Source organism: Monodelphis domestica, chromosome 2 (assembly GCF_027887165.1).
Source record: "Monodelphis domestica isolate mMonDom1 chromosome 2, mMonDom1.pri, whole genome shotgun sequence".
Taxonomy (NCBI): Eukaryota; Metazoa; Chordata; class Mammalia; order Didelphimorphia; family Didelphidae; genus Monodelphis; species Monodelphis domestica.
In genome coordinates, this window is record NC_077228.1 from 197,230,887 (window position 1) to 197,245,370 (window position 14,484).

General features: G+C 42.7%; 1 protein-coding gene across 1 annotated transcript in view; it reads right to left on the reverse strand.

Annotated features, from left to right (window-relative positions):
• The window catches only part of ERBB2 (erb-b2 receptor tyrosine kinase 2), a 35,471-nt gene extending 33,716 nt beyond the window's left edge, over nucleotides 1–1,755 (reverse strand). Inside the window, exon 1 of the mRNA XM_001370775.3 lies at nucleotides 1,386–1,755. Within this exon, the coding sequence (XP_001370812.2) occupies nucleotides 1,386–1,458 (73 nt within the window). The 5' untranslated portion in view covers nucleotides 1,459–1,755. The remainder of the gene's footprint in view (nucleotides 1–1,385) is intronic.
• Nucleotides 1,756–14,484: the final 12,729 nt, after the last annotated feature.

Here is a 14,484-nt window from a genome sequence, read left to right on the forward strand (position 1 = left end):
AACATGTGGGGTCAAGGAGGGAGAACCAGGGACTAGATGCAAGTGGGAAAGATGGAAACCACTTCTTCCGAGGCTTTCCAGCAAACCCAACCGAACTGTCTCAAGGCTCCTACCTAGGAGGGCAAAGAGCACATTTCCCCCAGGAGCCCGAGTCCTGGAGTCAGACTGTAGTTTGGCAACACAAGGGGGACACACACACACACACACACACACACACACGCACACACGCACACACGCACACACACACAAACAACACACACACACAAAACAAACCCACTGCCACTGGGACACCCGTAGACCCCGCCCCCGGAGGCACACACAGAGACTCTCCACAGACTGACAACATCCGCGGAGATCCCCTCCCCGAGGGTTTGCTGCTCTCAGCAGCCTTCAGCCCTCTCCCACCTCATCCCTTTCTCCAGCCACCCTAATAAAGGCAAAAGCCGGACCGAAGCAGTGCCCCTTCCCCCTTCGGCTCCAACTGGTCCCTTTTACTTTGCCCCCCAAGTCCCCATCCCCGGGAACTCTCCCCCTCCCCACCCCAAGACCACCCGGAACCTTTCTTTGTGTCCCATCCTCTACACCTGCCAAGTTAAGCCCAACAAAAAGAAGCCTCCCCCCTCCTCTTTCCAGACTGGCCCAGAAGAAACTTATTCAAAACAACTGCCTTCCCTTTCCGCCCCCTCTGTTCTTCCCTCTCCTGGCCTCCCTCCCCACACTAGTGAGTGTGGTAACATCCCATCCAGCCTAGAGCCTTCTCCTCAATCCACTCCTGGTCCAACTGGTTACCTCTCTGCCCCCTCCCACCCACCCCCTCCAGCCTGAGGCAGGCAGGAACCCGAGCGGTAACGAGCTGACGTTGGGGGCGGGTGGGGGGCAGGAGAGAAGGGAGGGCCGAGGCACAAAAAGGGACCCCCAGAGAAAGGCAGCCCAGCCCAGTCCGGTCTGGAGATTAGTGGCTGTGGGTTTTAAAAAGTCAAACAGAAGAAAACACACAGACGCACACGCACGCACGCACACGCCACTTGGGAGGACTTTTCTATCTGGTCAATTTTGTGAAACTTTTTGAAAGTTCCCTGTTTGACAAGAGCTGGCCGAGACCCAAAGCCCTACTTCGGGGCCCCTTCAGTGTAACTTTACCCCCTGCCCTACCTTCCTCCCCGATCCCGCTTCATCTCTCGGACTTCATCTCCCCGGGCCCTTCTGGGAGACCCCTTTCCCTCCGGCTTCGGCATAGTTCTCCTCCACCGGCTCCCTTGTTCTCCGAGTCTTTGCTTTCCTCCTTCCCACTCCCCACCCTTGTCAAACGTCTCTCCAACTTTTCCTCCCCTGGAGAATTCTTTGCAGAGAAGGGCTGCAGACAGTTCTTGCCCAATCGGACTCACCTTGGGTCCCCCAGACTGCTGGGGGCAGAAGGACCAGAAGGAGCCCCCAACAGCAGCAGCCCGACAGGTCCATGGTCCTCACTTCGGCCCGGGGCCCATGGCTCCCAGGCGCTGGGACGAGGACCGGCGGAACCCGAGAACCGGGAGATGAAGGGATCCTAGGAACCACCACGGTCCAGGCGGGGAGCCCCTGGAGCCAGTCACTGGTTCAGCGGGGAGATTTTCCTTTTTTTGCTGTCTTTTTCTCTTTTAGCCAGGATTGCCGGGGAATCTCAGCTCTCTAACTTCATTACTGTACTTCCTCAAGGCAGTCAGTGCTAGCTCTCCTCCTCCTCCTCCTCCTTCTTCTCTTCCTCCTCCTCCTCCTCCTCCTCCTCTCTTCGGGAGCGCGCTGCTCGATCTCGCTCCCGCCCTCCCCCCCCTCCCAACTACATTCCAACAAGTCTCTGGGAGTGGCAGTGGCTGCTCCCAGCTTTACTTTCTCTATCTCCCTGGGTAAGCCTGGGGTGCCTTGATCTCCCCTGGATCTGGAGACTTTTTTAGAATCCTGTTGTTCCTGGAAGGAGGGGATGGGGGCAGACCCCGGGTACCTTGCTTCCTCATTACCAGGCTTTCCAAGTCCACTGATACACATCCTGCTGCTCTGGAGTGAACCCTAAACAAGTTGCCTTTCCTCATCCTTCCCTAACCTAGGCTTTCCTTCCTTTTATTAACAAGCTCCATTCTAGCTCACCATGTCCATTCTTACCTCAACTCCCTCCTACCCAATCCCTTCTTCTAGAACAGGGGTGCTTAATTAGCTTTGTGTCATGGGCCCCTTTGGCAGCCTCTCGAAGCCCATGGACCCCTTCTTAGAATAAGATATAATTGAAGGAAATGCTAAATGTCAGTTAGAAGTTAGTGAAGATAAAAGATGTTTTTTCTCTTATATCCAAGTTCCCAGGTATCCCATGAAATGTCTACAGATCCCTTTGTGGAGGGATAGAGAGGGGGATACATTCAGCTTGAGATGTTCTAAGTATTCTTTTGTCAGGCTCTGAGAAAAAGAAGCACCAACTAAAGTTCAGAAATGGGACGATTATAAGGGAGAAAAGGGACAAATTTGGAGAATGTTGGGTAAGCATCCTCCTTGTTGAACTGCCAATGCTGCCTGGGTCCACAGACATCTCTGTGGAGTCTCTCTGGGCCCAGGATTCTTCTTGTGAAGCCTTTTGCCATTTGGGGATTGGGGGGAGGGGTTCTCTTGAAGATTTTAAGAAGCATCTGTATTTCATTGTCTAGTAGCTTTATGTAGAATTTCTCTACCCAAGGGCATCAATAGGTTCTCTTTGAATTTAGGGTCTCCTTTTTGAAGCTTGTACTCATGTACTCCTCTGGGGTCTTTCTGTGGAGTCTCTGCCTAGAACTCTTTGGGGGGGTCTCTCTGAGGACCTAGTGACTCTCTCTAGGTCCAGAATCTCTTTTATGGGGTCTCTTGTCTCTGGCCTCCTTCAGCCTGTAGGATGTCTCTGGGTTCAGAGGGGCCTCTGAGAGGTCTCTCTATCCAGAGCTCCTTTTTCCAACCAGGACCTTCTTAGTAGGGGAGAAGCGAGACTGTTCCAGCCCATGGTCAAGGGGGATATGGGACAGAGAAAGCAAAGATGAACCCAAGGATGGTCATTATTATCAGTGAAAATTTGTTGGCTCACACAGGAGATTTGAAGCCAAGGGAAAGTGAGGGTGTGGGGAGCTGAGTGATACCATCTTAATGAGGGGACATTTAGCACTTAGGAAGGAGAAGGTGGAGAGTAAGTTTGCCCCTTCTTTCCCTAACCCCTGCTTCTCTTCTAGACTTCCTTCTCTCTAGTTTTTTCTATCCCTCCATTTATGAGCTGGGGCCAGCCCAGACCAGAAAAACCTTCTAAGTGGGCATTAGGCTTGGATTCAGCTACTGGCCTCAATAATACAAAACCACGGATCCTGTCAGTGCCCTCTGTGCCCAGAAGCCCTTGGTTACCCGTGAAAACCTTGGGAGTAAGAGTACTATAGTATACAATAGATGGGGCCATCTCAGACATCAGGGTTACTCCTTTTGCCTAGGTTGCCTCCTTCCTGGCCAGAGCCACCCTCCTAGAGAGGAGTCTTCCACTGGAAAACAATGAGGTGTCAGTGGCTGGCTGAGGAGGAAGGAGGGAGGCAAGGAGAGGGGAGTGGTTAGATAGACAAGAGGGTTGGGGGAGGAGGAACTGGTGTCAGAGCTCAAGTCCTGGGGAGGAGGCTCATAGAGGGGCCGGACTACAGAGACAGAGAATGGACTCATTCAGACCTAGGAAGGGGGGAAAATTCTTGTCTGGTGTTTGAAAAGAGTAGAGAAGAGGGGGCAGGGGATGGGCACAGCAGATTCAAATCTCCCTTTCCTTGGGCTTCTCTCCATCCCCCCACCGTCTTCTCCCCATAAGGCCTGGCTAGAGAGGCTGGGAGAGACTGAGTATGAGGGAAAGATTTGAAAGGGTGAGCCTTGATGGTAAGGAGCATTGGAGAACCTCAGAGAGAAAAGAAGAGAGAGGATATTGAAATAGTGGGAACTCTAAACATACAGTATATGTGGATATGTGTGTGTGTATTTCTCTCTCCCCCCTTTCTCTCTTTCTCTTCTTTCTCTCTTCCCCTTCTCTCTTCCTCTCCTCTCTTTCTTTCTCTCTCCCTCTTTATCCCTCCTTCCCTCTCTTTCTCTTCCCCTCATTCTCTCTCTCTCTCTCTCTCTCTCTCTCTCTCTCTCTCTCTCTCTCTCTCTCTCTCTCTCTCTCTCTCTCTCCACACACACACACACACACACACACACACACACACACACACGGATAGAGGAGGATCAGGGATTGGAAACTAAGAAAGAATAAGGAACGTTAGGGAATATTAACAAAGAAGGGATCGACTAGGGGAGAAAAATGAAGTGCCTAGAAGAGTAAACGGAGGAGGGAAATGGAACAAAACAAAGGGATAAAGAGAGAAGGAAATGAGGAAGAGGAAGAAAGACAGGGGCAGAGAAATAGGTAAGACTGAAAGAATAATGGAAAGGCAGAATAGAAGAAGTGATACAGAAATTACTAAAAGAGAGGGAACCTAGAGGGAAACTGAGGGGGAAAAGATGTCTGAAGACTAGAAGGATGAGGGATAAAGAGTAGGGGTATGAAGGACAGAAAAAAAAAAACAAAATGAGAAAGAAGTTAGTAGGAGACTGAAGAACAAAGGCAGGGGGCTATGGCTATGGGTAAGAAAGCAGTATCTTTGCTTTATTTTTCTGAGTCTTTAACCTATTCCCTATGTCCAAGGGGATGGCTAGGATAGTCATGGAGGTTGAAGGAAGGAAAGATCGGGGCACTACTTTTCTGGGGTGACCTCTTAGGGTCGCCTGGCCAGAGCCTGTGAATCAATGGCATGTGAAATACTATCAATCATTAACTAGCCATCGAAGCCCTGGGGACACACATGAAGCATTGTGTGTGTGTGTGTGTGTGTGTGTGTGTGTGTGTGTGTGTGAGAGAGAGAGAGAGAGAGAGAGAGAGAGAGAGAGAGAGAGAGAAAATTTATATAAAGGTTGTGCTTTCTTAGTAATCTCCTCCCCTTCAACCCCACCCAAAATGCCAGCCACCCTGGGGTCAGAGAATTGAAAACAAACACTAGGGAGGAGAGAAAGAGTCCGAGGTTCGGGCCACATCCCTGGGCTTACTGCTCCACCCTGAATCTAAGTCCCATTGGGAGTGCACACACACTTGAGTTTATATTTACATATTAATGTGTGCATGTACATATATGCCCTCTATGACTCTATGCGTAAATTAACCTGCATCATTCTCCATGCTCCATTCAATTTAGAATGCTAGATTAGGAGTCTAAGAACCTGAGTTCTAATTCTGTACCTACTGCTTACTGCTTGTGTGCAACTTCAATTGCATCTTATAGTTTGTCCTCACCTATCATATAATAGCTAGAATTTCTAGGGTATTGTATTGTATTGGTTTGGTTTGCATCCATCATCCCTTCTAATGAGGTAAATTAAGGAGTTGTACTAGAATTTAAGTTATTTTCTAGCACTAAATGTATGATTCTATCAATTAATTATTGGCATACCATCAAGATGCCTACTAGGTACCTTGCTAGCCCCTGGGGAAACAAAGGTAGCTGTTATGTCCAGGACAATCAGGATAAACCTCCCTTTGTCTTCCAACTTTTTTTTTTTAATTTTTGAAACCCTTATACTTTGCCTTAGAATTAATTCTAGATATCAGTTCCAAGGCAGAAGAGAAGTAAGGGCTAGGCAATTGGGGATAAACTGAGGGTTACACAGTCAGGAAGTGTCTAAGGTCAGATTTGAACCCAAGTCTTACTGACTCCAGGCCTGGCTCCAGATCCACTGAGCCACTTTGCTGGCCTATCCTCCAACTCTTCCACAACTGCCCCTCAACTCCTGTTGATCCCTCTTTGATACAGTAAAGAAAAATCACATAGGTAACTTCTATTTCATTCATTCATTTAATAAATATTTATCGAGTTCCTTCTAGATGTCAAGCAATCAATAAATCAACAAACATTTACTGTTATTATGGTCAAGGTGCTGTGGTAAGCAGTGGGGGACATAAATACAAGCAAAGTCATCCCTCTTCTTAATGAGCTGACAATTGACTAGGGGAAAAATACACAGAAAAATAAATACCAAATAACTAAATATATACAAAGTACTTTCTGGGAAGAAAGAGTATTAGCAACTAGAGACTATCATGGTAAATTTTCTGAATGTAATAGAAAAGTTCAGTTGAAGTTGGAGACACACTAGCAATTCAAAGACAAGGAATACATTTCAGGCATGGGGGGCACAGCCTAAGTATAGGTGCAGAGCTAGGAAATGGAATGTTATGGATGGGGAAAGGCAAGTTGGGTTGGAATGGAGACCCAATGAAGGAAAGTAATATATAATAAGCATGGAAAAGTTGGGTGGAGTCAGATTGGAAAATACTTTAAATGTCAAGTAGAGAGATTTGTTCTTGTCTACTACATGATAAGTGCTTTCTAAACGCTTGTTGATTGGTTCTGGAGGTAACAGTAGGCCATTTGAACTTCTTGAACAGGCAAGTGGAATGGCCAAACCTGTGTTTTAAGAACATCATTTTGTGAAGTGAGCAGAACTAGAAAAATATTGCATACCCTAATAGCAATATTATCTCACCATCAACTGTGAATGACTTAATGATCCAGGACAATCCTAAAGGACATGTGATGAAACAATTGATGGAGTCTGAATGCAGATCAAAGCATACTATTTTCCACTCTATTTTCTTCATGAGTTTTTTAAATGTGTCTTCTTCCACAACATAATGAATATGGAAATGTTTTGTACAATAATATATATGGATGGACTATATAAACTTGCTTATGTCTCAGGGAGGGAGAGAATTTGGAATTCAAAATATTAAAAAACAAATGCTAAAAACTGTTTTTACATGTAGTGGGAAAAAAGATAAAATACTACTGAAGAGATTTTTAAAAAACAATATCACTTTTGCAACTGTGTGGAAGATATATTGGAGGCAGAAGAACAATTAGGAAGAGGCAAGAGAGGACTTTCAGGTAAACATGGCAGCAGTCTAGATGAAGGACTCACAGGACTCTTTCTCTCCTCACCACCTACCCATACAGACTACCTCAAAAAGCCAAAAAAAACCAACCAAATTCATATGAATGAAGGGACTCTACAGTAGGGAGCAGCATTGAAGGTACATGGAACTTGGGCATTTCCACATCATAAGGGGGTGAAAAGTCTCCCAACAAAACTTGAGCTGATCCACCCTCCCCCACCCCACCTATTATACCATCCAGTGCTAGAATCAGTGAGCGAGCAAGGGGCACTTCTAGAGAAAGTGAAGGGCACCTATGGGTCCTTGGCAGCTGACTCAGACCACCAAGGACCTACCCCTGAGAGCAGTTAGACCTGAGGTCCCAGCAGGCTGAGGAGTGCAAACCATGGGTGCTGGCAGGGAGACAGCACAGAGCAAGGCAGCAAACAGCGGAAGGTGCAGAGACCCAAGAGCTGACCTCAGCCAAAATCCTTGCTCCTTAGCTCCATACACAGAGAGCCTGCCCATCTCACTCAGATTTCTAACTGGAAAAGTAAGGAAAAACCACCACAGTGATGGCAAACAGTGACCAGGAGCAACAACTTCCCAACACCAAGAAAAACAAGAAGAATGGGTTGACCCTGGATAATTTTTATGGAGGAAAAACCCAGGTTACAGAGGAAATAGAAGAGAAAATCCAAATAAAAGCACCAAAACCTTCCCCCCAAAATGGAAATTATCCACAAGCTCTTGAAGAATTTAAATTGGAGCTTATCAAAAAGATGGAAGCCTTCTGGCCAGAAAAGTGGGAAATCGTTCAAAAAGAAAATAACAGTTTAAAGGACAAGAACTCCCAATTGGAGAAACAGCTAGAAGCCACAAAAAGCAGGATAGACCAAACTGAAAAGGAAAACCAGTCCTTAAAGTCCAGAATTAGGCACCAATGATCTTGCAAAACAGCAAGAATTAATAAAGTAAAGTCAAAAGACTGACAAAATAGGAAGAGGTAAGAGTACAGGTTGGAAGTAATGTGAGTTTGAACTAGGATGATGGTTGCATGAATGGAGAGGAGATTAATGGATGAGGGAGAGGATATGAAGATAAGTCAATAAGATGTGGCAACTGACTGGATATGGGGGATGAGGGAGAATGAAGAATGGAGATTAATTCTGAGGTTGTAAACATGGGTGACTGGAAGAATCCTTCAATAGAAATAGATATCTTTGGAAAATGGGAAGGTTTTGGGGAAAAGATAATGAGTTCAATTTTAAGCAGGCTGAATTTGGGACAGCTATGGGTTATCCAATTGGACGATAAATGATTAATGGTTCAAACACTTAAGTTAAATGCTTGAGATTGGGCATTTAAAGGACTACAGGGGCTCTAAAGGCTAAAGAAATGGGAAAGATGGAAACAGAGAAACATAGAGAAAGGCTACACAGAGAGTTGGACTCAGTTCCAAGGGCCACAGGAATGCCTTTTTAAGACAGTTGGAACCATATAGCCCTTCAAAGGATCCACAGGTATTGGGTATCTAAGAACCAGCACCAGATGAAGAGAGCCAAGTAGAGGAATTCCTAGACCACACTTACTTAATGGAAAAAAATAAGAGCTATGGCAGAAGAAAAGTAAGGAAGAGCTATGATCTGGAGGAGCAAACCTGAACCTTTATTGGAATTGTGAGTACTGTGGACTGTGCAGGTCTAGGAAGAGAGGGTATGTTCTCTATTTTTTCCCTTTCTAATTGCTCATTATGAACTCAACAAACATCAATAAATATTAACATTTCCACATACAAAGTACAGAAAAGATTGTATAGGAAACTGAAAATTCTCTAATACGTCCAACTTAGCTTAGTAGAACCAATATTGTCTAGTGTCTGTGTTCTTTTCTGAATTTCCTTTTGCTGTGGATTTTAAAAAACTGTTTCATTGATACTCTTTTTATTTTCTTTCTTTTTGCATCATTATCACTAGTCCCAGTGCTCCCTACAATTCTCCCTTTCCTCAAAAACAAACAAACAAAATCCTTCTGCTGAATCAAAACACATCTCTACACTGGCTATGTCTGAAAATATAACACATTATTCTGCACCTCTCTTTCATCACCTCTCTGCCAAGAAGTGAGAAGAAACATGGTTTATTACCAAAATATTCTGTAGATAAAACTGGTCATTACACTGTTCGGTTTTCAGTTTTTTTAAAGTTGGTGAATCTTACAATAAAGTAGTTATTATATGCATAGTTTTCCTGGTTCTACTCACTTCACTTCATGTCAGTTCATACAAATCTTCCCAGGTTTATCTGAATCTGTTCCTTTCACCATTTTCTTTTTATAACACAATAGTATTCCATTACATTAATAGACCACAATTTGTTCAGTCATTTCCCAGTTCAGGGGTAACCTGATAATTGCCAGTTTTTTGTTACAACAAAAAGTGCTCCTTTCACACTTGTTGTATATATGGCTCATTTCCCTAGGGTAGGCTCTTTATTGACATTAAGCATTATCCTCTTGTTTGAGGGCCTCACTTAGATTAATATGTTTGAAAGATTGTACAGGTCCTTTGGAGGATTGTATAAATTCATAGGTATGTGTGTTCACCATTAGACTAGAAAGCTTGACTTCTTAGCCATTGCAACTGCTTTTCCCTTACAGGGGTAAAGGACATTCAGAGATATAAAGATTAAAATTTAGGAATATGGGGAGACTGAGGCAGGTAGAAATTAGTTTCTCTCTGCAAGGAGTGTCCCTGGGCAAGTCACTCAATTCCTAATGACCTAGTGCTCTTCTGCCTTAGAACCAATACATAATATTGATTCTGAGACACAGAAGATAAAGGTTTAAAAGAAAAGAAAGAGAAAGAGAAAGATTTCAGTTGAGTTCTTCATCCCTAACATCTACTACAGAGCTTGAAACATACAGTAATCACTTCATGGTATTGGAACGAATGAATGGGTAGATATGTGGATGACACATGTTCCAGGGGATGATTGATGTGAATGTATAGAGGTTAAAGAGGGCAAGATGATTCAGCAGCAAGTAATAAGTACATCGTGGTTAAAGGAAGTCTGGTGAAGGGGCATGCAGTCAAAGAAGACTGGAAAGGTAAAGTGGATTCAGCCTAATGAGAGCCCAAGAAGGCCAGACAAAGAAACTTTGTATTCTAGTCTACATGCAATGGGGGATGACTTTAGAGCATTAGGAAATAAATTGAAAACTATGCATTATTAGGAAGATTATTTTAGTGAAAAAAGGTGGAGATGAGAAGACAACTGTTTTGGAGGCTCTTACTGACAAAAGGGCATGAGGGCTTGAATTGAAGGGGTAGGTAGATTGAGTAGAAAATGGAATGGATTCGAAAGAAAGAGGAGGCAGGACTTATGGCACTTAGCTGCTGATTAGATGTGGAGGGTGAGGAAGAAGAGTCACTGTTGACACAGAGTGACTGTCAAGGCCATATAAAAAAGATATCTCTTGTGATCTACCACCTTCTATTAGCAGGTAAGCTCCTCACAGGCCAGGGCTGTGTGTCTTTATATCCCTAGAGTTGGGTGTACTGTCTTAAACATACAAGGTGCTAGACTTTTTTAAACAATTGATTTGAAGGGGCAGCTAGGAGGTTCAGTGGATTGAGAGCCAGGCTCAGAAACAGGAAGTTCTGAATTTTAAAAGTATCTCAGCTACTTCCTACCTGTGTGACCCTGGGAAAGTCACTTAATCCCCATTGCCTAGCTCTTATCACTCTTTTGCATTGGAATCAATACATAATCCTGATTCTAAGAAGATAATGGTTTTGTTTTTTTCTTTTTTTAATTGACTTGAGTTGGGAAGAATACATGCTTGGAGGGGAAAGTTAATTCAGTTTCAGACAAGTTAATTTTGACCTACTAGTGGTCCATCCAGATGGAAAAATTCAGCAGACAGTTGGAAATAGGGGAGCCAAACTCTGGATTGATAGATTTTAGAGTCTTTCCCCTAGAATTAATAACTAAATACAAGGGAACGGATGAACTCACCAAAAGAAAGACTATAAGATGACTCAGGATGGAACTCTAGGGAATAGTAAAAAGGGAAATGGAAAAGGGTCTAGGAAAAAACCTTATGAGACACTGACACTTAGGTATGAAGAGAAACAATGAAGGAGGCAGAGAAGAAATAGAGCAGTAAGAGGAAAACTGAAAAGAATAATGTCACTGAAACCAAGGGATGAGAGAATATCTAGAAGGACAAAATAGTCAATAGTATTAAATTTTGAAGAGATGTTAAGGATGATGAAGACTGAAAATGAGTCATGGAAATTGGTCACTTAGAAATTATTGAAGTCTTTAGAGTGAATTAAGAATTCAGTGGAGTTATAGTTACAGAATTCAGACTTGGTGAGTAGATAGTGGTAGACAGCTAGCATCTATAATCCCATTAGATTATAAGATCCCAAACAATTCTTTCTAAAAGTTTAGCAGTGAAGGGAAAGAGAGCTAAAGGACTAGAGCTTGATTGGGTAGCAGAATTTATGGAAGGTTGGTAGGAGATCAGGTTTTGGTTTTCTTTTTTATTTTAGTATTGTAGAGTCCTAAGTATGTTGCAGGTTGAAAAGAAAGAATCAGCAGAGAAGGATAGTTGGGGGAACAGAATAAAGGACAAATATGGTGACATTAATACTGCCAAGGAGTTGGACCACTTCATCTTCTGAGATGTACAAGTATATAATCTTTGAGGTATAGCAGACAGAAATGGAGAAGCTCACAAAGAGATGGCCATAATCTTCCTTCTGCTGAGAGAAAGGAGTGAAAGGAGAAAGAGTTAATGACTCAAGGATAGAGAGGAAAGTTCGGAACAACCTCTGGGGGAGAAAGCATTCCCCACTTACACATGTACACATATGGATAATGGTAAATTTTGTGTACATTAGTATATATGTGTGCACATGTTACTCTATTGTGTGTAGTAATAAAATCAATGAATGGATGAGCATTTACTATGCACTTATTATGTGCCAAGTTCTCAGTTCTACATAGACAAAAGGAAAACATTCTATCAGGGAAACAAAGTTGCATAAACAAAGAAATACAAAATATATAAAAAGTAACTTTAGGGAACACTAGCATCTCAGGTAATTAGGACAAACTTAATAATAATAGTTAGCATTTATATAGTGCTGTAAGGTCTGCAAAGCATTTATATATGTTGATCAATTTGTTCTTTACCAGACCACAGGAAGTAAATATTATTATTATTTTACAGATGAGGAAACTGAGACACAGTAAGGTTTGACACAGGGTCAAATAACTAGTAAGTGTCCAAGGCAAGATTAAAACTGAAGTCTTCCTGACTCCAAGTCCTGAATTCTATCCGCTGTATTATCTCACAGTCTCTCTACCTGAGATTTTTCCTAATTCCCTTCTTTTCTCCCCCTAGCTTCTAGTGTTTCCTTTTAAAATGTACTTTTTATCTATTATATATTTGCTTATATATGTACTTATTGTCTCCCCTTCTAGAATATAAGCTTCCTGAAGACAGGAGCTTTGAAGGTAGCCAAGGATTCTATGAGGCAGAAGCAAAAAGGGAGTGCATTTCAAGCATAGAGGAGAAAACCTATGCAAAGGCATGGAGACAAAATGGAATGTTGTATTCAGGATCCAGTTAAGTAGGCCAGTTTAGTTAGAAGGTGAGTGTGAGAAGGGGATTGAGGAACTCTAAATGAGGAAAGATAGAATGAAGCCTAATAAATGAAGGGCTTTAAAAGGCAAGCAGAGGTAGCTAAGTGGTTCAGTGGATAGATCCAGGCCTGGAGATGAGGTTCTGGGTTCAAATTTGATTTCAGACATTTCCAAGCTGTATGACCCTTAAGTCACTTAACTAATTGCCTAGCCTCTATTGCTCTTCTTCCTTGGAATTGATACTTAAAATCCATTCTAAGACAGAGGGTATGGTTTAGGAAAAAGAAAAGGCAAATAAAGGATTGCATTTTGGATCCTAAAGGACGAGAGCCCCTGGAACTTCTAGAAGCAGAAAGTGACATGACATGTTCAGACCTATGCTTTAGGAATATCAATTTAGCAGTTGTATAGAGAATAAAAATTGGAGAAGGGAAGAGAAAATGAATTAAAGAGGCTCTTATAGCAGACTAGGTAAAAGGTGATGAAGGCCTGAACTGGTAGAGAGAGGGAGATAGATTTGAGCTGTAGAAGCAGAACTGACAAGACTTAGCAACTCTTGGGATGGGAGAGGATGGTAGAGGGGAGGGAGAATAAAGAATGGAAAATGACAGCTTGTGAACCTGAGTGATTGGAAAGTGCTGTCAACAGAAATACATAAGTTTGGAAGATGGGAGGGCTTGAGGAGAAAAATAACTTTTGTTTTGGATATGTTGAGTTTGAGGTGCCTATAGGATATCTAAGTGACTATGTTTAGTAAGCAGTTGCTGAGACTAGAGACCAGAACTCAATCATTCAAGAGTGTTTATTAGGCATTTACTATGTTCCAGGCACTGTGATAAGCACTAGGAATACAAGGACAAAGAATGAAATAATCTCTACTTATATTTATATACATATACTTATATGTAACAGATATTATATGTGATATTATATAATCATATACTTGCATAGGAGCTTATATTTTAATGGGGAAACAGAGACAATTGGATATGTAATAAATCTGGAAAGCATCTGGATAGAGATATCTGAACCCATTTGCATTGATGAGAATACATAGAGACAAAGGGAAAGAGAGCAGAAAGGAGACCCAAGTCAGAATTTTGAGCTCTATCCAATTAATGGGATAGGATACACATTAGCATCCAACAAAGTAGAATGGGAAGTGACCAGACCCTCATACTAAGGCCCTTGCCTTTGGGAGCCCCACCCCTAAAGTTGTCCCTTCCCAATGCCCTGCTTCATGTTCAGAAAAGACTGGGTTTAACTCTACACTTCACTGACATTAAACACAGAATTATATAATCAGAATGTTAGAGTTGGAAGTGACTTTAGACTCTAAAACACAAAATGGTAGTTGTAAAAGACCTCAACATCTCTATCTAGTCTAACTTCATTTTACAAATGGGGATATTGAACCTAGAGTAGTGAAATAACTAGTTTAAACACACAAAATGAGTCACTTGCAGATACAGGACTTAAACTCAGATTTCCTGACTCCTAGGTTAGCACTCCAGCCATGGAGAAAAGTGGAGTCAGGCCAGAAATATTCATTTTTACAGGTCTGCTTCTACCCTCAAGATTTTTCTGGTAAGCGAAAATAAAAATGAAGCTGGGAAAGGGAAGGAGATAAAAGAGAGTAATTAATTAATAAACAAGCATTTGTTGAGTGCTTAATCTGAGCAAAGCCCTCCTGGGGACTTGCTCTTTGACCTTTGTCAAGTCATTTCCTCCTTGGGCCTCATTTTCTTCTTCTGTAGGAGGAGAGGGTTGATCTAGATGTTTGGGGGGAGGGATGGTTTCCAAACTGTTTTCTGGTTCATCTGCACCTGGGCTTTCAGTAAACCTTTCCAG